We start from the raw sequence: 24,973 nt of genomic DNA, 5'->3' as shown, positions 1-24,973 counted from the left end.
TTCACATTTTGTTCAAACTATAAATGAAATGGAATCTTCTAGCTTCGTTAGCTCTGTGAGAAACACCATCTAAAGGAATTTAGTTCAAATTATGTTACAATCAACTTTTCTAACCATGTAAATCCTTCTTCTAACACTATAACAATTTTGCTCCAGATCATAAAACTAAGAGGTTTATGTTCATTTATCTGTGTGCATATATATTTTATACTAAACTCATTTTTATACAATGTACATTTCAAAGAATCCTAAAACATCTCAAAGAATTTTGTATTTCTATATGAAGTATGAAGGGGATACTTATTTCTCCTTTTTTAATATTTATGTATTTATTTATTTATTATGTATACAACATTTTGTCTGTGTGTTATGTCTGATGGCCAGAAGAGGGCACCAGACCCCATTACAAATGGTTGTGAGCCACCATGTGGTTGCTGGGAATTGAACTCAGGACCTTTGGAAGAGCAGGCAATGCTCTTAACCTCTGAGCCATCTCTCCAGCCCTTATTTCTCCTTTTTAAAAGTAATATAAAATAATAATCTATTAAAGAAGTTGCTTTATTTTACTTATTTTTTATTTTTATAAGATCTAAGTTCTTAGTTTTTTCAAATTAAAATAATGTTTACATTATTGGTTAAAAGGGCCTGCCAATGGTTTTAAACTGCTTCCAGTATTTATTCAAATTGTAATTCACTAGAGAACAGGTTATGATTAGTTTGCTTTTATAGATTTTTTTAAAGTTTGCCCTTGCCAGTGTTCTAATATCCTTTAATATAATTATAATATCAATTATGCATTTGGTTTCATACATGAAGGAAAAATAATTTGAGCTAAAGTGTATATTATACAATATAATGCAGTGTTATGGATATTACTTGGATTTTGCTCACATGTCAAGCATGAGTGAAAGCTATGAGGTTATATCTTTCCTGTGGAAGTACGACCAACATACACACCACTTAGAAGCTATACTTCTTTGGCTAGTGTGATATCTCAGCAAGTACACTTGCATTAAGGCAACCTAACCCTAATCCCAAGAAGGCATGTAAAGGGAGAAGGAGAAAACCGATTCCACAGAGATGACCTCTGACTTCTACAGAAATACTTTGGTATGCACATTTCCACGTGGACTCCACACACACACACACACACACACGATCTTTTTCAACTATATAGAGAAGTTCTTTCTCTCAAAGCAGTACTAAAATACATATATATTTCTTTATATTTGTTTTGCTTCATTTTGTTTTATAAATTATTTTATTTTTGAGATTATAATATAATTTATCATTTCTCCCTACCCTTTTCTCCCTTCAAAAACTCTCTTGTACCACTGCTGTTGCTCTCTTTCAAATTCATGGCTATGTTTTCTCTAACTACTTATTGCTTGTGTTTATATTCCTACATAAAAACTTTATATTTCTACATCAAAACAACCTAATCAGTCTAGAAAATGTTACTTGTATGTGTGTTTTCAGAACTGGCCATTTGGTATTGGAGAACTGAAAGACTGTTTCTCCTGTTTTAGCATTTCTTGGTTGATTGCAGTTCTTTGTCCAGGCTGAGACATTATTAACTTCCCCAGTTTATGTTATCATGCCATTACTGCCATTCTTATTGAGCTTGTGTTTGGGCAGTCATGTTGGTAAGACTATGTATAGGTATAGCTTCTGACATTACAGGGAGACAGTCTCACAGCAAACTTCCTGATCCTTTGGCTCATATAATCTTTCTACCTCATCTCTCAGTGTTCTCTGAGCCTTAGGTTGATTTGTAGATACATCCATTAAGACTAAGCTTCACAACTCTGCATGTTGATTGGTTGTGGTTTTCTCTAATGGTCTCTATCGGTTGTAAAGAGACATTTCCTTGGTCCGGGTGACAACTATACTTATCTGTGAGCATAAGGACTAACAGAGTGCAGTTAGGGATATGCTGGTTTAGTAAATGGTGGTTGTAAGTTTTCCTCCATGATCCATGACTTCACTAACACTGGGAAATTGGCAAAGTTTCTAGCACAGGCATAATTTCTCCCCTGTTGAGCAGATCTTAAGAGCCGTTGTTTACTACTAACGTATGTGTGCCACTACTGCATCTTTAGAATTATCACGCTCTGCTATGTTTTATAGTCACCCTAGTAGGGTAAGACTGTAGGCCTCTTCTCTGCTTTGATAGCTTGCATGGCGTATTCTGGCACTATGACGGCCAGTCCCCAAGGAGAAGACTTTCATGTCAGACTGATTTGGGAAGCCTCTGGGTCCTGTGTCAGCAATGCAAAAGCAGTAATATTTTAATGTTTCTTGAACAAAACTGAACAACTACTCAAAGTTTCTTGTGCCTGGTGTTGGGGATTTTGTAACATAGTCTATGATTCTTGGGGGTAGCATTGCCAGCCCATATAGGAAAATTTTACTTAATATTGTGTTTATACAAAACTGCTAGTTAAACTATGTTGAACTAAACTATGGATATTAAACTATTTATATAACACACACACTGACTTATATGAATTATAGTTATTTTAAGGTGTACAGGTTTTAGATGATTCTTTGTGGCCTTTTCAGTTACACTAAGTGTTATTTTGCCCTCTTCTCTCCTCCTGTATTCACCACCCTCCCTCTCCCTAATTAGAGAACTTTCATGTTTCCCATTCAGATTGTATTCTCCCATCTCCACAAAGGTCCCTTTTTACTTTTCTCAATTCTGGATTACTCAGATCTGAAACTTGGGGGCTAGGATGCTAAGATAAGAGGGAATATATGATGTTTGTCTTTTGAGGTCTGGGTTATCTCACTCAGTAGAATCTTCTCTCATCCCATCCATTCACCTGATTTCTTTACAGCCGAATAGTATTCCATAGTGTATATTACTGCATTTTTACTATTTCTCAGTTAAAGGACGTTTAGGGATAGCTGGGGCATATGGCGGATTTATCTTTAGTTTGCTGTTGTTGTGTTGTTGTCTCTGGATTCTGCACACTGATTTCCGTGAAGTTGTTCTGCTTTGAAATGCCACCGACAGTGAGTAAGTGCATCTTTTCCACACCCACTACAACATTTGTTGATGGTTGTTTTGGTGATTTCAAGGTTGTTGAAATTTTGAAATTGATAAATGTTGAAACTTTTGAATTTAATGAAATCTCAAAATTGTTCTGTTTTGTGTTTTCCTAGTGGTTAAGATTGAAGAACAATTTTTGAGATGTTTCTTAGCTATTTTTTCTTCTTTTGAGAATTCACTGGTCAGATACCAGGTCCATTGTGTTGAGTAGGGTATAGGGGCTTTCTGTTTGTTTGTTTGATTTTTGAGTTCTTTATATATTCTGGATATTAATCTTCTATCAAAGGTATAGCTGGAAAAAATTCTATGCTATTCTGTGTACTTCCTCCATTATCCAATTGATTGTTTTTCTCACTGTGAAGAAGCTTCTTAGTTTTATGAAGTCTTACTTGTGTTAGCCTTAATTCTTGGCATTTTGATTTTGTTTTTGTTGTTGTTGTTTGAAGGAATTATTCTATGCTAGAGACAAATAAGGAATTAATGAAAATTTCATTTTATTCTATATTACCTCTAATACATGGCTGTATTTTTATAATTTGATGACCATCACAGTTCCAAAACACCATAGTAGTAGAATGATATTTAGTATCTTAAACCTTAAAAAAAATCATGAGTTAGCCTGGGAATTGCAACACTGATATCTAATATTCTGAAGATTTAACCATCTTTCAAGAATTGTTCATAAAGTTACTTGTTTTTTTATGATTTTCTTGAAGTTCAATGATAGAATGTGATGTTTCCTTCTACCCCATATGAAGGATATACTTGTAAAGAATTACAATGTAATATTCATACTAGTTATGCTTGGATTTTAATAATATATACGTATATATATTTAAGGGCAAGAAATACAGAGCAAGCTTCCATAAACAAACAAAGAAAGAAAGAGAGAGAGAAGTTTGTTTCCCTTAATATTACCGCCATCATCAATACGTAGTGCTTAATGTTTGTTCCTGACCTTCTCTTCAAAGGACTAACTTCCTGGTTTGTTCTATTAATCTTGGAACCATGGAATGCATGCCCCTTGAAGACATAGTAATTTCAAATACATGAAATTTTGAAGAGTCAGTGAGAAAATCTGCAAGTAGCTCTTGGAAGCAGGTGGAAGCTGCTGTGTCACTTCTGTGCGATACCGCAGGTCTCTCTGAGATTTTAAATTTATTTCTCCATCTCGTGTGCTTTCTATTCTTCAACAAATTGTGAATGACCCACTAGAGCCAATTCTATAATATTAGACTCCATAGTACACTAGCCTTGACTGTTGATGTAAATAAATAGGGAAAATGTCTTCTTAATTTTAAATTGTTAGGAAGAGTCACTGTTTCTGTGTAAACTCGTCATACACCCCTAGAAGTAATGATTGCAGACATTTGGATACCATTAAGAATGGCCATTTTTATTCTAGTTTCAGCTTCCTTGTTTTTCTTACTACTGTAGTATTGGATTTTGTCAACAACTTCTGGCTGACGTTACAGGTGTAAATGTCAAAACACACTGGGAAGACATAATTTATTCTTTCTACTCCTTTTATAGTCAGGAAATTGGTTAAATAGATGCGAACTAACATACAAAATTATCTTCAGTATAGGTGTAAACCCTGTCTTCAACTTGAAGACCATGGAATAGATTAAAAAATAAAACTCTAACTGGGGGTCCTTCATGAAAATCCATTCAAATGGCATGCCAAGACTTTAAGAATCACTTTAGAAAAAGCTGAAGGTTTAACAGAACTTGCCACCTGTGTATCAAAATTGTACAAATGTTTATTATCTATTTACTTGCTTAGTCATCTGAGACTTTCAGCTGGCCGTAGACAGCAAGAGTTGTCCCTTTGCTTATTTGTGTATATACATACCATTGTTCCCATGTAAGAGCTGCAAATTTGAGCTCTATAAACATTACATTAGGCTTGTGCTTTTAGTAAGGTGTACCTATTGTATTTCTACCAAAGTCACATATAAGCTACCAAAACACTATTCAGGAATCTGGTTTGTTGAGACATATGACCCTTTAGTCCAGCAATTTCCTAAAGCTCACGTGGGCCAATGAACACTTCCTTGAGTCAATGTACTTTGATTAAAGGTTGCTGAGTTCCCAAAAACTCTTGTCAATATTTTCCAAGAGAGGACTAGCAACAAGGCAGCTAAAAATAAGTGAGAATTGAATTACCACTTCAGCATTATTGATACCATTCCTTAAAAAAAAAAAAGTCTGCAAATTTATTTGCTTAGATGGGCAGTCGGAAAATGCAGTGTAAGAAGGAAGAGATTAGAACACATGCCTCAATAAAGAACAGGGAAGAGGAAAAGGAGGGGAAAGGGGCATAGGAGGGGGGAAAGGATGGGGATTGGAGGTGGGACGAGGAGAGTGCTTGACCAGGAATGGGGGATAGGCAATGGAATAATCTACTTGGAATCTTCTCTCCATTTCTGCCATCCTTAGTAAAATAAATCAAAAACTCATTCACTTACTAATGTACAATTTTGATACTGACATTAATGCTTCAACTGAACAACAACAACAAAAAATGTGGCCATGAGCAGTTGAGTGACTCCTTCTCGGGTCATACAACTAGAACATGCCTGGCCAAGGAATGAAAATAACTTTTGCCTTTTCTTTATTACACTTATATTGCATCTTCCTATCTCTCCAAGACTGTCCCAGCTTACAGACTGTAGTTACAAAAAGTTCTTTGTGCTTTGTGGCCTAATTTGGAAAATAAAATAATCCTGTGATCCATAGCAACTAGGAAATAGTTCAACAAACGCAGTAACATGCAGGGAAGAAAAGTCATAAAATCGAGAAGGATGAGTAAAAGGTAAGGTGCTAAGTAGAGAAATACAAGCATAAAAAACACAAGAACAAACAAAAAGAAAGTAGCTGCCTAAGAAAAATATAGAGAGAAGCTGATTTCAAAAAAAAGAAATTATTCAGTGCTTTAAGAATGCAGGTTTTTAAGTCACAAGACTCTTGGATTCTACTGCCTATGTTTGGTTGACATAATTAACTGAGATTTCGGAAATTGTAAACCAGAGAAGAGACCATACCAAAATTTTGGAAACATGCTGGATGAAGTGACAGAAACTAAACAATTTGTATTTAAGCCCTTAAGGTGTGCTTCCATCTTCTTTAGCAAAAACAGCAGGAATTTAGAATCCCAGTAACTATTAAATTTAACTGAAGAGACCCCCATAAAGTCTCACCAACATGTCTGTTCACATGTGCTCTGAACAAGATCCTGTCGACATGCCAGCCTGGATGGGAAAAGTCCACAAGGCCTTAACTGTACACAGAACATTGAGCTGGAGAGATGATCTTCCCGTGAAGAGTATGCCAATTGGTTGTCGAGTGTCAGATGGTCAGTCCTGACCACATGTGTACAAGGAACATTCTTTGGATTGAACAGGTTATATTTAGGAATATATATGTATAAACATACACATAGATCCATGCAATAACATTCGAAAAAAAAACGAGGTCATGAATTTGAGTTGGGGAGGGGTTGTGGGAGAATTTGGAAAGACGGAAGGGAAAGGAGAAATGTTATCATATAATATAAAAAAGTATAATTCTTAAATATAGCAATATATATCCATAAAATTGCTGTTTTACTATGATTACAGGTGCTGGGGGGGATTCTGCTCCCTCAGACAAAGGCTCTGTTGCTGCTGCTAAAGGTAGCTCTAATTAAATGTCTATCATTCTAATAAAATGTGAGATTCAAAGGCTAGGGTGAAAACCTGTGAACACGGAGAGTTAAAATAACAACTGGCTAACTTTCTGTCTTTGCTGATGTCCCCAGAAGCCACTCCCTTCCACACAACCCCTAAAAACAAAAAACAAACAAACAAACAAAACCCACGGTAAGCTCCTCCCTGCTACTTCACGTCAACCAGTTGCTAACCCAGTCTCTCTGAGCCCAGGTAAATTTTATTCAACTAACACAAATACAGCACATGTTTACACAGTTAGCAAATGCAGCATGAGCAAATGTAACACATCTCTGCCTAATCATAAAAAAAAAATTAGGAGGTGCCTGGGAAAGGTCCAGTGGTAGAGTACCCGCGTAGCATGTACAAAAACCCTGGATCCGATCTCTGGAACTGGATAAAACCAAGGGAGGTGGTGCAGCCAGGAACCCCAGCAGGCTGGGGGCAGGAGGACTAGGAGTCCAAGGTTATCCTAGGTTCCTGGCAGCTTGAGATCCGCTTAGAAGCAAGGCTTAATAATAGCTAGGGTTGCCGAGAGTTGGAAGTAAGGGTAAGAATCAACACATAATTTCTCCTGCTCCTTCCTGCCGCTGGATCCTTTATCTGCATGGAGGCCAGACTTTTATAAGGGAAACTCCATTTTAAACTTCGGACTAAGCTTTGTCTTGGAGATGGCATGCTTAGACATAAGTTTTTGGATATGGACGTGCAATGCAATATTCAAGTGTTCATTTAGTTTCAGGATTTTATCTCCTCAAACTTAAGGACAACGCCCCAAAAAGTCACCATTGGTTAAGCATCTCCTCCCGGGCCCCATCTTCCCACCTTGAGCGGCCTTTTGTTCCCTTTCACCGTGCTCCATTAATATGCCAGACACTTTCTCTGTGTTTTCTAGCCCATTTCTTCCCCCGTCTGTCTTGGTAGGGAACCCATAAATGTAGCCATGAATCGGAGAGGTTAAGGGGCCCAGTGAGATAAAATGGGGAAACCGTCTTATGGGGCGTGCTGAAACTTGAAAAGCAGCGTATTTCCATAAACGGCAGCTGTCTCAAATTTACACAAATTAAAATGGGGCAATTAGTATTTTGATGCCAAGTTTGTTTTTTGGTTAACTGTTTATGATACAAATCTTTCTAAGTGAATAAAGTTTTTTTCTTACTTTCTAATAAATGTAATAAACATTGAGTCTGTTTTAAAATATGAGAGGAAATAACCACTTGTATACCTGGTATTTCAGAAGTGTAAGTATGTTTTCTGGTGTTTTAAAGTAATATTTTTAATTTCAAAAGGACCACAATATAGAGATAAAGAAAAATGAAGAAACTAAAGAAATTTAAAAAAAAATGAGGTCGCATTACTAGTGCCAAAGACTGGGAACTCTCACAAATCCAACCATCCGCAGGATAACAGCCTGTTACCCAGTCCTCAGCTATGCGCATCAGAGCTGCAGGGGTCTAGGGACAGTGAAACCCTCCGCTGAGTTTCTTACTGGGTGCATTTTCCAGGGGGGAAGGAACCTGTGGTCTTCACAAGGCCCTGAGTGCTTCAAGGCCCTGCAACCACTTCATAGCCAAGCTCACCTCGGATAGTAGTCTTAAGAGGAGGGTGGAGGGCGCAGCTGCTCCTGAGACGGAAATGGCTTTCATATGACATCCTTTACGGTTGTTTATTCATGAAAATTGACCAAGTTTCAAGCTAGCTATGTCAATTTGAATTATTTTAAAAAAATGCCTTAGTCTCTGTAGTTATTTTTCTGGACTACTTCCCAACCGGGGAGAAGTTGTCTTCACTCCTGTTTCTGAGTGGAGAGCCAGAGATGGGGATTATTTACTAGAAGAGGTGGGAGGGATCCACGGTTTCTAATAATTTAGGCTTTGGCCTGTATCAGTCAAACAGGTAGACACCAAGACAACAAAGCCATACACTCCCATGGCCAGACGAGAGAGGAAGGCGACGGGAAAAAGGGGCTCGGGCAAGACGGAATCTGGATAGCCATGTCAGTCACTTGTGCCTTCGCAGGGTCGTGCAGTGTGACAGGGAGACCGGGAAGTTTAACTCTACTTTGGGGTTTCTGTCAGGGAGCATTGCCATGCTATAACTGAGCGGTGTGGGGATAGGACAGGGGAAGAAGGTGTATGCTTGTTTGTTGTTGTTTGTTGGTCTTCAGTTTTATGTTCCCCCCCCCGAAAATGGCTTCCCTCTTGATATTTAACCCTGTTCCAAGCTGTTCTACATTCAGCCATTGCCCATGTTAGCATCAGATTGCTGTTATTAGCATATTTGTTTATTTGACTATTAGACTTTTACTTTAAGATAGGTGGTGGTGGCTCTCACCTTTAATCCCAGCATTCAGGAGATAGAGGCCCGTGGTTCTATGAGTTTGAGGCCAGTCTAATCTACATAGGGAGTTTTAGGACATCCAGGGCTACATAGAAAAACCCCATCTCAAAAAGTTTATAAATGAATGAATAATTAAAAGAGAATGGAATAGCAATGATTTTTTTTTTAAAAAAAAAAAGACGCTTACTTTAGAGAGAGTATTCTACTTTCTATTAGTGTTAAATTATCACAAAAGCCAAACTGTAAAATTACATGCTTACCACCTATTTTTCTATTTTTACTACATTTATTCACATATTTTTATTAGGATATGTTGAGGGTACATGTGTAGGAAGTGGAAGTTAGAGGACATTATTAGAAGTTAGTTCTCTTCTACCTTATGGGGCCAGTGATGGAAGAGTTAGGTCAACAGGCTTGGTGTAAAATACCTTTACCCAATTAGTCATCTGCTGGACCTTTTTGTTTTGGTTATTTTTTTGTTTTTCTTTTTGTTTTTCCTTTTTTTTTTTTTGGAGACAGGATTTCTCTGTGTACCTTTGGAGGGTGGCCTCAAACTCACAAAGATCCACCTGCTTCTGCCTCCCATGTTTTTATTAATTGAGAATTTCTTCAATGCATTTTCATCATATTTGCTACTCCTTCACCCTCTCCTTGATCCTTTACTTATGGCTCCATTACTTCCCTACTTACCCAACATTGAGTTTTCTCCTTCTTTTAGCCAGTCATGTCTAATTTGTGTGTTGATTTGTTCTTGGGAGTGGGGTTTTCCCTGTAGTGTGGTCAGGCTGCCAGAGGTCACACCATTAAAGTAAACTAGCTCTTCTACTCCCAGCAGATGTTAAATGCCAGTAGTTACTCGGGTACTGGTAGAATTCCTTTCCCGTCTCCCCTATCCATACAGGAAATTTTTTTCTGGCATAAATACGCACAGGTCTTGTGCATGCTCTCAAAACTGCTACGAGTGTGTTTGTTCAGCTGCCGTTAGGTATGGAAAACACTATTTCCTTGAAGTTGTCCGCTTCCTCTAGCCCTTATAATCTTCCCTCCCTTTCTTCCCTGAGGATCCCTGAGCCTTGGAGGATAGGTATGATACGTGCTCCCCGACATAGGGGTTAGCAGACCATGGGTTTTTATTTTCTTACATGCTGACCAGTTGAAGTTCTTTGTGTAAATTGTCATCTGCTGCAAAAAGCAGTTCCCTGAAGGATTTGTTAAATGGATAGAACAATAAGTCAAAGGAGTAATTTTACTACTTTGTCCATTTAGCAGAATACTAGTATTAGGTTCTCCCTTAGAGCCTGAGTTTCATCTCAGGGAGGAGGCCTTACATCCAACCAGAAACCGATTACTCCCACAGCATTCATGCCACCACTGTACTATGGACATAATTGTGTACCTCACAAGCTTCACAGCTAGGTGACATTGATGATTGCTTTTCTGGCCCAATAGTATGCGCAGTACCTCCATCAATAAGAGTGAAACTTCTAGGTCAGTACCAGCTTAATTTCTTCTTGTTCTACTAATCAACTATATGATGTCTTCAGGAATAGGGTCTTACCATCAAGTTATGGCAACAAAGAACTTTGGCAATATCCTATAATATTTGTAATCTATGGAACCCATTAGTCAACAACTCAAAAACTTCTATTCCTAAAACTGAGATTTCAGGTGTTCTGTTAACTCACTAGTGTGGGATTTTTTTCAGATTCTTTATGTAGACATTTACTGCTTTGAACTTTTCTCTTAACACTGCTATATTGTGTCTCATAACACTGTAATTCTTGTAAAGGAAAACATTTAATTGAGGTGGTGGCTTACAGTTCAGAGGTTCAGTCCATTATCATGATGGTGGCAAATATGGCATTGTGCAGGCAGATGTGGTGCTGGAGAGGTAGCTGAGAGTCCATTTTTAACCCATTTTTCAAGCAACAGGCAGCAGACTGAGACACTGGGTGGTATCCTAAGCATAGGAAACCTCAAAGACTTCCCCCAGTGACATTCTTCCTCCAGCAAGATCGTATCCATTCCAACAAAGCCACACCTCCTAATAGTGCTACTCCCATTCGCTTATAGTGGGCAATTACATTCAAACTACCACAAGCGTCATAGCAGCAAGGCTTGGAGGGCTTGGTGACAACCAGAATGGGTGAAGTGACGCTACTGATAAATACTCATCATGAAAGAACAAGGAAGGGCCTGAGTTCAGATGCCAATTACCCACGTCTCGAGTCAAGCAAGACAGCACACATCTATAATCCCAACCATGGGGAGACAGAGAAGCAGGTTTCTGGAACTCATTGATCTACTAGCCTTGTCTACCAATGACTTCCAGGTTCACTGAGAGACTGTCTCATGTAGTCAGGTGAACAGAATTCAAAGGCATTGGGTGTCAGTCTCTGACACACACACAACACACACAGTACACACACACACACACACACATGCACACACTACACATACAAATACAGACACATACAAAATCAAATCCGCTTTTCAAAAGGCTGTCAAATGTGTAAGTTTTCTGGTGAAGTCTGATTTCTAATTCAGGCGCTGTTAATAAGTTGGTTACATAAAAGTATCCCTAATTTTCTGAATTTTACTCACATCAAGAACAGAAAAATTTCACTTAACACACATGAATATTCAGAGAAGATGTCATTAAAAACACGAGGCAGATTCATCCGTACATTAACTCTCATGACCATCAATGTCTGAGTTCACCTCAGCTTTGGGGACCAGCATGCAGACCCTTGGTACCTTGGTATAGCAAATATACCCAAAAGGCAAAGAATCTGCTCTGTTTGCAATTTCCTCCAATTCCTGAAAATCGAGTCCCTAAATTTCCCTTTTCTGATTATTATTTCTGATTTCATGATAATTAAAATGGTGATATTCTCCCATGATTTAAAAAAACAGATAATTTCCTTGTTTCTATCTGAATTGGATTAATACCAGTGTGGTCACTTTGGAGTCTTCATTTGTCTATAAAGACAAGTCACATCTATGCTCTTTTCAAAGATTGCATACATATCTGTATATGCCTCCTATGGGCCACCAAGTAGATTCATGTCATCAGGTCTACATCATAAATGAGTCAGGGGAATATGCCCCCCCAGACCGTGTATCATTTATCGTGTATATTCACATATAGCAGAACTCAAATGCTAAAATCATTGTTGTTTCAAAGCAGCATGCATACATTTAAAAAGATAAGAAAAACAGAAAATATGTCTCCATCACAAAAAAATAAAAACAACTAAAAGTAAAAGATACTTTGCTTAAAAGTAAATCACTTACTAGATTAATAACTTTGAACATGAGAACTTACTATAGCAGGAAAGTGCATATATTTGTTTCACAACATTAGCCCCAGTGGGCAATGTGCATGGCATATTACTCAGCAATGAAGAAAAAGCTATTAAAATAAATTGAAATTAATTATTATCATCATATCATCATTACTACAATCTTTGTCCCCTACAGAGAGAGAAATAGGAGGGAGGGACAGAGAAAGATGCTCTCATCATATTGGCATTTCAGAACTAACTTAATTTAGTGCAATGCACCTTTAGTGATATGTTTGAATATAGAGATGTGGAATTAAAGGAGTTATACTGCCCCTCCCTCCATCTATCTATCTATCTATCTATCTATCTATCTATCTATCTATCTATCTATCTTCTATTTTTGGTGTGTCTATCTACTTACCTATATATCTATCTAGATATTAAATATATGTATGATTTTAGGTAAAATGATTTAAGGTAACTAGGTGATTGAATTGACCATTTATATTTATAGCATCCAGTGAATTAAATTATATGTGATTGATCGCAGTGCTATAAAAATTAATCTAGCAAATTCTCTACCTTTGCTCATTTACCAGTCTTCTAGAATGCCTTTCATTTTTGTTAGTTAAAATTGCATTCCTCTTTTTCATATTGTCTATTTCACTTTACAACCTCTCCCCCAACTCCTAGAGGAAGCAGAGAGCACAGCATACCTCTAGTAGTGCTTGATTATTACTTCATATCTGTATAATTATCTCAATATTAAAAATTACAGACATAAAGTTGCCTATCTTCTAATTATTTACACCTAAAGCACAGTTTTAGGTTGAAAGTGAGAAATATTCATTAGCTTTAATCTTCTGGACAAAGTCATAGGTACAAAAATAAATTTTACAAAATCCTCAGGGAAACAAAGTTCTGAAAATAAGATTAGTAAATAAGGTAGAATATTGAAGAGACCACACCTGGTTCCCAATACAAATGAGCTGCATAGTCACCATCTTCTTCTTGTGTGTGACATAAAGAAGAAAAGAAATGTTAGCAAATATGAAAGCCTAAACCCAGAGCAGCATAGCAATAACAATGGCAGTTTCTTCTTTTTTCTTTTTGATTTTTTGAGACAGGGCTTTGGAGCCTGTCTTGGAACTAGCTCTTGTAGACCAGGCTGGCCTCAAACTCACAGAGATCTTCCTGCCTCTGCCTCCCAAGAGGTGGGATTAAAGGCATGCTTCACCACCCCCAGCCAGTTTCTTAATAGAACAGCAGAGAGGTGTGCTTTCAGTCCCAGAGAGACCTGGGGAGTTCCTAGAGAAGCAGGAGACAGTCGGGTGGGGGCATCGGGCTATGGAGTACGCTTCTCCCTCAAGGACCTCCAGGAGCAGTCAGGAAACTCATTAATATAAGTATTCCAGGGAGCCAGGCTTTCCTGGAAAAAAACAAATTAGTATGAGAAGCCAGAACTCTGCAATTTCAGTTTTAAAAATAGCCAGTGTTATTAAGGCTGCTGTGTGCAGGGGAGCAAAAGAAAGTCCTTCTTGATGTTTGCCTCAGCTTTTACACTAGAACAGAAACTACACTGAAATTCTTCTCTGCAATACTGCAAATGATGAAAGGTTTGTATTGCTTGAAATTACTTTTTGGTCCTTCGACTGAGAAAGTTTCAGGGGAAGTGCTTTTCTGTCCTCTCCTATGGAGTCATTCTTTGATAAAGGACAGGCAAGGGTTGGCTCTGCCTCTTTTGCTCAGGATCAGAGCTTGGTCTCCCTTTTTATTTCAGCTCCTCATTTGCCTAATCGCCCCGTGAGCCTGGCAGGGACATTCCCCGCCGGGCTCTGCTGACTGCAGAGACCCTACCTGACACTCCAAGTGAGTGTGTCAGCACTTTAGCTCGGAAGTGAATGAAAATCAATCTGTGTGACTGCGATGGGCGGTGTATCTTGCACAGACCTAATCTGGTTGTCCAAATTTCCAACTCTTCACCCTAGCCCCCAGTGTGTAAGATGGTAAGTGCCTCTAGCGAAGGGGCTGCTTAGCAAAGACTGATTGTTGGTTTTGGTTTTGATTTTTCATCCTCTTTTCTATCTGGAAGAAGCAAATTAACCTGCTTAGGAAAGCACGTGTGCAGTGAAGATAGTGTCAGGGCTCATGCAATGTCCCGTATTTGCTCTGGTCTAAGATTCAGTTCTTAATTAGGCTGGCTATCATAAATATTCATAAATACATGTGCCAAATTGCTCCTTGGTTAACTTATACTGCAAACACAGGGGGTTAATGTTTTAAGAGAGTGCTTGCCTCCGTACTAAAGCTCCTTCTATCTCTCTGTAAGTCTTCGAGCCAAAAACACAGTGTTTTAAATTTCCAGATCCACAATTCTGCAAAGACAGAGTTAAACACTGTTTGGACTCTGGCTGCCTAACAGGAACTGAAATGTTTCAAAGCTCGGTCATCAGCTCTCAAAGGCTGCCAGAGGAACTTTCTGAACAGATTGGGTTAAATATTTTTACAGACCCATTCTACGATGATAAGGCGGTAATAATTTGTGCAGTGCAACACTCCAAAGGGTGCCAAATTTCTCAAGCCTCTTTGTATGATCCTCAGAGTGGAGAAGGGTCTGAGCTACAAGGATGAAGAGGCTCCTTCTCCTGGTGCTGCTCTCAGTCTGCTGGGCTGATCACCTTCCAGACAGCTACACTCCGGATCAAGACAGAATCATACACATCCAAGGTAAGAAAAGCACAAGTTCTCAAGTGAGCATCCCATGGAATGCCAGTGATTGACAGTGGGATGCAAGATGCTTGTTCTTTCTGTCCTGCTGCATGAACTTTTCCTTTCCTTTTCTGCTAATTAGTAAACATGTTTCTGGTGGAGAGGATGCTTATACATGGTGGGGGGGGCATTCATTATAAGTCAGGAACAGTTGAAGTTGAGCATTTTAAGAACAGCTGACTGTAGGGAGCTGGTACAGTTAACTGCAATTGGTATCTTCAAGTAGAATGGAGTGTGGGAAGTTCATGTTAAAGCATTGGGAAGGAGGCAGCCACAAGGCAGAGGAATTTATGATGTAAGGTCCTTCTGTCACAATAGTTGCTTAATGGTGGAGAGAAGGATTGCAAATGAGGGAACTATAGTAGCTTACCCGTAGCTTCTGTTAGTTTCTGGGTAAAGCCTTCATTCCCATGGACCAGTATTCTGGCGCTGCCTATTTCTGTTGAGCTCAGCTGAATCCTCAGCCAGAGAGCTGTAGCAGGGCTAGCGGCTGCAGTATAATGCAGCTCTTTCGTCAGCCTAAGCGTCTGTTGGGGGACATCCTGCAAAAAGAAAGCTGAAGACTTATGCAATAAGGAAAGGCAGGCCAAGGATCAAGGCCAAGGATCAAGGATCTCACCTGCCCTTGGATGCTAAATAGTTATAGTAAGAATTACACAATGTAAGAGTTTAAATATATGCACTCTTATTAGTTTTAGATAAGTTCAGTTAGGGAGCCAGAGACATTATAAGTTTGCTAAAAGACATTAAACAGCTGGTTAGAATTTCAAGGTCAAAAGAAGTGTGGCTTTTGAGAACTATGATTGCTGTTGAAAACCAAGACTTGTAAAGGTCATTTGATAATATAAATCTGGTAAATATTGTCCTATAAATGTTTTGGAAGTCCAGAATAGAATTTCTAATTAATGTCTCTGAGTGTTTTAGGAACATCTTTTTCAGTTTTGTTTGCTTCCAGCAGCTTTATTTTTTCACTGTTGAAGCATAAAAAGAAATTATATAATCATAAATTCTCCTTTGCAAGCTGCTGACTCAGCTGTTTCCTTAATGTATGTATTAGAATCAAAGCTCCTGCCCGAAGGCTGAAACGTTTTCATACACTGAGATTAAAGATGAAGAATAACATCCTTTAACTTCTAGTTACAGAACTGAACGCAAATGGTAATGCTGAATCATTAGCAATAGCAACTTTAAATCTCATATAAAACAGTCCTGTATAACTATGCTTTAAACTTACAAGATCTACTCAAGGTATATTATAAACCATGCAATCCAGCTAGTGTATGTGAAACCCAATGAATGAAAATATTATTTTAAAAACACACTAACATTTATAAACAAATTCATATTAGAGTAAGTTATTTAAACAAGAAAAATTCCTGTAGCCCAACCCTCAAAATCCCATGTGGTCTGTTAAAATTTAAAAAGGCACCTAGCCCTAGTTACCTGAGCTATTCAAATGATTTCATACACTTTTGGATATTTTCCAGATGTCTTGAGAGTCCTCTTCATTTCAATTGGTAAATTCGTATTCTTAGAAAGTCTAGGCTTCCCTGGAAGGATTGCTTAAGGCTTTCAAGTGATACCATGCCTGTATTCACTAGTACAAATAACACTGAAATATGGCTTGGGTCACAGCATTGTCATCCTCATTTAAATTCATTCATTTATGAATTTATTCTAAAGTTGTCCAAATAATCATCCCCATAATTTCCTCTTTCTTCTCCCTTCCTTACAGCACTCATGCTGAAGTTTCAAGTTACAGAGCCCTGGGAACCACCTCCAGGGGCCTGTGGTAGTTTTAGTTGTCCTTTCTAATACAAACGTAAACTTCATAGCACAGGAAGGAACCATGAAGGTAGAGACCCTTTACTACACACATGAAATACTAGATTTCTTTCTCATTTTAAACTTTATTTGTAATAACCCAGAGGAATTAAAGGAGTTGAAACTCTCACAAACTGTTATGAGCCATTTGTACTTCAATTATTAAACTGGCTAGCTGACCCTCAAATTACTGAATTGTTGCTTTTAAGTAGTGTGATTTCACAGAGGTAGAAAAATGTTGAGAATTCACATTAATTAAAAAATATTTTATATCCCTTATTCATCATTGATATTCTATTTTATATTCCAAATTCCAAGACCAAATAATATTGAGGAAATATTACATATAGTCCTGAGACTCTCCTCAGATGCCTCATATAAACAGGACATTTGACTGATTCATCCTTGAGCCTCTTCCATCACAGCTACCTAGCTGCATCTCTGGTGGCATCTTCACGGCTTTGTCGCAGTCTTTATAGGGATATAAGCATGGGAAAGTTTAGTGTGGCAAGAAGAGAGGGAAAGGAGGGATGAAGAGGAAGAAAGGAAGAGAGAGAGAGAAGATTGAGGAGGAAAGGAGAAAAGACAGGCAGGAAATCAAACTCTGAGCACAGAGCAGGAACCTCGGTTGGTAAAGTGCACACTGTACAAGCATGAGGCACTGACCCCGAGTTCCCCAGGACCCACATGAAAGGCTGGATGTGGAAGCACTTTCGTAACCCCAGCACTGTGGGAAGAGGGAAATCGGAGACAGATGGATTCCTGGAGCCCACTCACTCGCCAGCCTAATCAATGAGCTCCAGATTCAATGAGAGATCCTGTCTCGAAAACATAAGACACCACACAAACAACAGCACACACATTCACACATACACACAAAGAACTACCGGCTATGCATACATGTATATGTATATATGTATATGTATATATGTGTATGTATATGAGCATACCACCCTTACTTTTAAACAATCCATTTATTCAAGTGTTTGCCAAACACTGGTCAGCTTTCACAGAGACAGCACCTATACTGCAGAAGGATGAATCATGTCAACAAACTTGTTCACACCACCACTGGTTCAACACAAGTGATACAGTAGAAGAAAATGAAGATCAAGTAGAGGTGAATAGATACAGAATAGGAATCAGTCACAAAAGGGTCATGTTTAAAGCTCATTGAAGTTTTTAATTTCTAGCACTTTAAACCCAGAATATGTAGCTTGTAAATATTTTTAAGCTTGATATGAATAATATACACTGTTCTCTGCTAGCTGTCAATTGAAGCCAGTAGTTTTGTACAGATACAAAATCTTCCTTTTTAGTGGCAACAAATTCATATAAGATAGCCTTTGCATTTTATGCTCTTTTCCTTGGTACTGAAATTTTAAAAAACTAAGAAAGAAATCAAATTATTAGAAAATGCATATCTACGAACAAGCTGATAAATAACTAGTATTATTGAAACTTGAGGAGGATGAATGTTGATTCCCTTGCCTAACCCTTACAGCATGCTTATTTACTATTTTACCACCAAATGAAAATATTTACATTTCTTTATTGTTTCAGATCTTTACTTAAAAATAAAGTGAAAATCTGTTATTTTGTTTTTGTTTTGTTTTGCTTTTTGTTTTTCGAGACAGAGTTTCTCTGTGGCTTTGGAGCCTGTCCTGGAACTAGCTCACAACCAAAAATATAAGAAAATCTGTTATTTTATTCAAGTCTTTGGAATATAAACACTATCAAATTCTAAGAAATTTTAAAAGTCACTCAAAGATTATTAAACAATTAATCTCTAGGAAAAATAAGATCATTATTATAAACAATATTCCAAAATAAAAATATTGAAAAACTAAATACAATACCTTTATAAAAACTACCTCATTTTTTGTATATTTTAGACGGCCATAGTGAAGTAGTATTTACCACTCTAGTGATGGTGGGACCTGGGAAAATGGAGTCGGTAAATGAGATGGACTAAAGTCTCATACAATAGCCAGTATCATTCAAATCATCAGACAGTTTACACTCTGAGAGTTAAGTGGCTTCACAGAGTGTGCACTCACAAAGGCAAGCCACACAGAGCAGAAATACGCTTTTCCATAGGGGCACATGAACAAATAACAATAGCCAGTTATAAAGAATAATATGAAGTAAACTCACTCCTATCCAATACACCTGGGAGGGGCACAAAAGCAAAATCGGAGAACAATTCTGTGTTCTTGAATAAACTGATGTCACAAGACTCTTATCTTGGTTTCTTGGAGGTTTCTCACAAGCACTCAACAATGTCCTCACACAGGATTGTGCCCCAACATCTCCTCCTTTTTAAATCTTTTTTAAACGCAAGATACCTAGAGTGGTTTTGATTTAAGATGTTATGGATAAATCTAATTGTTATTTGATGTGTGAATATCCTATAAGCAAGCGGCTTATAATATTAGGACAATGAAAACATTGTGTGCAATACTCTGCCACCAAAAATGGATCCAAACTGTGTCTAGTACTACTGGTTACATTATTATATTAAATAGAAAACTCTAGAGAATAGTTTAAAAAGAGACCCACATGATTAGAAGCTCTGGTACCTTGTAAAAGTAAGCCCGTGTTCTCCATTTAATAAGAACACAAATGTTATGTAGTCCTATGTAAATGAGAAATGATACAAATCCCAAAGAAAAAATGAACATAGTCTTATTTCTCAGATGATAGTCCCAAGGTCTGACCATGAACACAGGGTCATTATAATGATAACAGGAGTTGAACTCGTCCAATCTACAAGTTGAAACAAAGGAGAATGAAGAACATAAGACCAATACATGTGCTCAGAGACACTCATTGCAGATGTACAGGTTAAAGCAGCTAGTATTACCATAAAGAGATTCTCAGGAGACATAGGACTCTGTGCATTTCATAGCATAACTTCTTCCTTAGTGTATGGAGCCTTGACTTGACTCCAGGTGGGTAGACTTACTTCTGATGATATACTCAATCTCTCCTTTTGCCCTGTAGCTGAAAGTTTGCTAGGTTTCTGGTGACTCCAGTTGTCTCCGCAGTTGTCCTTGATGCCCCAAGGCTGGAGGAATCAGAGAGGAGCCCCCAGTGTTCCAGTGGATCAGTCCTCTGTGAGAATCCCCATCTCCTCTCTTCGCGAAGGGCAGGTCTCTGTTAGCGGCACCACTATTTCACAGCTCTACTTGGAGGTGGGACCTGGAAAATGGCTCTGATAAATGAGATAGATGAAAGTTTCTTGCAATAGCTAACTTTATTCAGGGCATCAGACAATTTATACTCTGAGGGTTAAGAGGAGTTCCATGAATAAAGTGTCCAATCCCCAGGGCAAGCCGCATACAGCAGATACATGCTTTTCCATAGAGGCATATAAACAGATAACAATAGTCAGTTGTAATGAATAATCTGAGGTAAGATCATTCCTATCCACTAAACCTGGGATGGGAATGAAAGCATAATCTAAGAACAATTTTTTGTTTGGAAGAAAATGAGGTCATAATGACTTTTGTGTTGTTTCTTGGAGCTTTCTCACAAACACTCACAGGACTCCATTCTTACACTGAGCTCCCACACAGACCTTTAGACACGTGGAACCTTTAGGAATCATTATCCAATATTCAGTCCAAGTGGTAACCATTTTGCCTGGCTTTTTACATACATTGGCTGCTTGGCTTCCTTGTAGAGTCAACTATTCCTCAGTACTTGTACACACTCTGAGTAGTATATCACTTTATGTCCAAAGACATACGTAAAGTGTGTTGAACCGAGTAAGTCAAACAAGAATCCACCCCACCTCTTCTACTCTTCACTCAAATGGGACGTAGATATCCCGAGAAACATAAACACCCCAAAGCCACAAGGCATCATGTACAAAGCCTGCTAGGACAAGAATCTTTTTATTATAGTCAGATGTGTAGACTATGTGAGCAGGATGGGGAAATGGGAAAGAAAGCCTTACTGTGTTTTTACAAAGCGTTTAGAAGTTTCTCGTCAAGAAGGTATGATTTAAAATGAGACTGGAAAAGTAAACAAAACCCCGACTACCATAATTTTTCTGTCATCCAGGGTTGCATTTTACATTTAACCAGTGAAAAATGTTTAAGTCTTAAGCAAAGGTATAATCTATTATGACTGCCTCTTTTAAATGACCGTGTGGACAACACTCTACAGTGAATGGTCCATGAGTCAATGTGGGGTAGCCCTTTGGGAATGTGTTGCTTAGTTTTTGTCAGTTTCACAAGCTTGGCTCACTTGGGAGAAGGGAACCCCTGCTGAAGAGCTGCTTTCATCAGAGTTGCTTGTGAGGTTGCTTGCAGGGCATCTTCTTGATTAATAATTGATGTAAGAGGATGCAGCTCACTGTAGACAGTGCTGCCCCTGAGCAAATGGTCCTGGGTTATATTTTTTAAAAAAAGCAACTGAATAAAATACAGAGCAAGCCAGGAACCAACACCCCATGGTTCCTGCTTCAAGCTCCTGCATTAAGTCCTTGCCTTGGCGTCCCTAGAAGATGAACTGTAGCCTGTAAGCCAAATAAATCATTCTTAAGTTGCTTTTTGTCACAAGGTCTTATCATAACTACAGAACATACCTAGGATATTGAGGGTCTTTAAGTAGTGTAGATGGGAATTCATGATGGTATGAGTCTAGATGGACTGTTAATTTTAGTGAATGTAGAAACCAGAACTTACTGATAGAATAAATGCAAAGAATATGTGAAGTGTCTTAAATGTAGGTCATGGGCTTTATATTGAGTAAATGAATGGAGGATGGAGGCAAAGTCTAGACTGATGGAAATTCATAAAATGTGTTTGACCACACAATATATGATTAGAAGGTATACGGATTTGTTAATTTATAAAATTATCAGTATGTGTTACATTTATAACTAGATGATATAGGTCTCCACTGATTCTGGGACTAGACAGTATAGTCTTTGGAGCAAGAATACACAGGCAGAAGCAAGAGGATGCCTTTGGATATCATCACTACTAATAAGTTGAGTAAGGGAGTATACAAGACATGTATTTGCTTCCAAAGGCTCAAAATCCTCGTCTTTAATGCATGTGAATTTTTTCCTCATTATTTTTAATTCTAAATTGGGATGGCAGCACATTCCAGTAATCCCAGAATTTGGGAGACAGGTTAAGAAATCATGTTCCAAACTTGCCTGGATATATAGGTAGGGAAATCCAAAAACTCCTCTAAATCTAAATTAGCTACAAGGAATTAGAAGTAGATACTTTGATATTAAATATTACTTCACTAGCCTGTGCAGAAAAAACAAAGGCTTGCTGTTTCCCAGTCTGTATTCCCTAAGATGATGTTGGTAGGACCCATATCCACTGCCCATTTAGAACAAAGTGTGTGCTCCCAGACTGCATATAGTCCTTTTTTACACATTTTTCTACTATCCAAGATGTTCCTGTCATTATTCTAATCCTTGATCAACCAAAGCATTTGTGTTTGACTTGTGCAAGGGTCCCTGCTGGTCATGGAAGGCAGGGAAACGAACTTTGAAGGAGTGAGATTGAAAATATATTTAAGTTTGACTTAGTCAAACTGGATCAAACTTAGGACAGTTTATTGCAGCATATTTAAACACAGTATATTTGGAAAAATGTTTCCTGGTGTAAAACAATCCCTATGCACAAAGACGCATAATTACATTGAAACTCATCTTTGGCCTGATCTCAGTCATACTGCTAGCACTGAGGTCATTTGGGCTATTAGTCATCTCTGTTTCTGGTGTGGGAGCTAGGAGGACCATCTGGCTACACACAGATAATGTAAGGGTCATTTCGATTACTAGCCACCTCCAGCTTGGTTGTGAGGGCTTGATGTGGTCTGGCCCAAGAGATAACACTGATCAACAGGCTGTTAATCACTTCCAGATACCAGCCTTCTGCATGGAAGAACAGGTTTTACATCTTTTCTTTAAAGAAGACAATCCTGCATGCTTAGCATTCCTTGTGTCCCTGGGGATCTGTGGGCACAAGAACCTTCATGCTCCCAACAGACTTATATTTTTCTTTCTTTCATCCCTAAACTCAACACCTAACCCCACTGAAGGCTTAATGATTCATGATTGTTAGCAAAACAATAAAGCCCCCTAAATAATTTTCTAAGTTATTTTGTATTCCTATGATATCTTTCATTATGAAAAGCTGTTGATTTTATCAGTGTGTACAATTGAGAATCCTTTCTAAAGTCAGTTGAACATCTACTTCCTCCTATAACAGAAACTTTCTGCCTGGAAACAAGAGATTTGAGTTCTTTTCTTTGCGACATAATAGAAGAGTTTTAACAATTAGGAAATAGGATAATCTCAGATATTAAAGAAAACAACACACACTATTGTTCCAGTTTCTTTATAAAGTTTGAAACACATCCTGCTAGTTACCATCTTGGGAAGTATATATATCTTTTTTCTCATCTTTATTAATTCCTTGAGAATTTCATGCAGTATTCATTGCTTCCCTCACTCTGACAGATCCACACTCACCTTCCCTACCCACCAAAATCTGTGTCCTCTTTCTTTTTGGTTTTTCTAGACAGGGTTTCTTTGTTCTTTGTAACTACCCCGGCTTTCCTAAAACTCATTTTGTGGATCAGGCTGGCCTCGAATTCACAGCAATCGACCTGCTTCTTCCTCCAAAGTGCTGGAATTAAAGGTGTGTGCTACCACCACCTGGCTTATGCCCTCTCTTTTTTGAAGGCCCATCAAATACAGTTTCTGCTGCCTGTATACTCCTCCACTGGTATATGATCAATCCACCATAGGCCTCCTTCTTAGGAAAACTGATACTCCCTCTCCCAGCCTCTATCAACTGCCACTGGGTCTTTAGCCAGGGACCATGGCCTCCTTTCCATATTGGGATTTTGTACCGCCTAAGCCTGTACAGGTCTTGTGCCTGCTGTCACAAGTGCTGTACGTTTGCATCTGCAACTGCAACATTTAAGAAAAAATGTTTGCTTAAAGTCATCCACAGCCTCTACCTCTTAAAAACCTCCCCACTCCCTCTGCTGCAACTATCCCTGAGCATTGAGAAATACATGTTCCATTTATCTTAACAGTATCATTCAATACACTGATGAATTGTCCCAATTTGATTTTTTTCTCTTTTCTTTAATTTTTCTATGATACCCTGATTTATTTTTTTTTACAGTCTAAATTAGTAAGAACTTAATGCTAATTTTTTACCTGTTATCCACTGGTAACAAAAATGAATTTAAATTCTGAAGGTTATTAACCAGAGATGAGAACTCTATAGGTAACAAAAATACTAAAACCATCTCTTGCTCTGAAATAAATAACAGACGTCATGGCAGAATGCCCATGCATCAGCCTTGACATGTACAATCTCTTACCTTAGAACAATGACTGAAAGCAAACCCTATCATTCCATCTATTTCTTCCCAACAGGGATACATCAGTGGTGAGTCTCACTAACACTGACAGAGACTAAGCCTCCTGCCTGGGGCAGGTGCTTGTCAGCCATTGAAGCTGAGATTCCCCGCCGAGCAGTCTGTTCTCTCTCGAGAGCCAAGCTTTCAGGGGAGCCAGACAAGCTGCAGGGAAATGTCCCCGCTCTTCAGGGAGGTACTATTAGAGTGAAGGCATAGGTTAAAACGGTCGACATTTTATTCCACTCGTTGCTGCTCCAATTGTTTAAAACTGTGTTCCAAATGAAACAAATGACTCTGAAAAGTTTAGTCTTGGCCCTGACTAGAAACATCCCTCCAGTCTGCCGTGGTGCTTTAGCTAAGAGTAGGATCAAGGGGTGGAGAACGCTGTAAATCCATCCCAGTAAAGATTGTCTGACACCTATGAAGAGACTGAAGAAGGAGCAGAAAGAAAGGGTATTATAGAGTGATAAAGGTGAGGGGGAGAACCTGTTTATAGTTTGACATCCATACATTTATAAAAAGAATTTTTAGGCGTTTACACACACCCTATCCCACTCTTTTCCCCTCCT

At 38.3% G+C, this 24,973-nt stretch overlaps 1 protein-coding gene across 1 annotated transcript in view; it reads left to right on the top strand.

Annotated features, from left to right (window-relative positions):
* Nucleotides 1–24,973, top strand: part of Hapln1 (hyaluronan and proteoglycan link protein 1) — a 66,504-nt gene that overhangs the window by 27,606 nt on the left and 13,925 nt on the right. The window contains exon 2 of the mRNA XM_005356524.2: nucleotides 14,997–15,122. Within this exon, the coding sequence (XP_005356581.1) occupies nucleotides 15,023–15,122 (100 nt within the window). The 5' untranslated portion in view covers nucleotides 14,997–15,022. The remainder of the gene's footprint in view (nucleotides 1–14,996; nucleotides 15,123–24,973) is intronic.

The sequence above is a fragment of the Microtus ochrogaster genome, chromosome 19, assembly GCF_000317375.1.
Source record: "Microtus ochrogaster isolate Prairie Vole_2 chromosome 19, MicOch1.0, whole genome shotgun sequence".
NCBI lineage: Eukaryota > Metazoa > Chordata > Mammalia > Rodentia > Cricetidae > Microtus > Microtus ochrogaster.
Note: the sequence above shows the minus strand (reverse complement) of the source record. Positions and strands in the feature narration are given on the sequence as shown.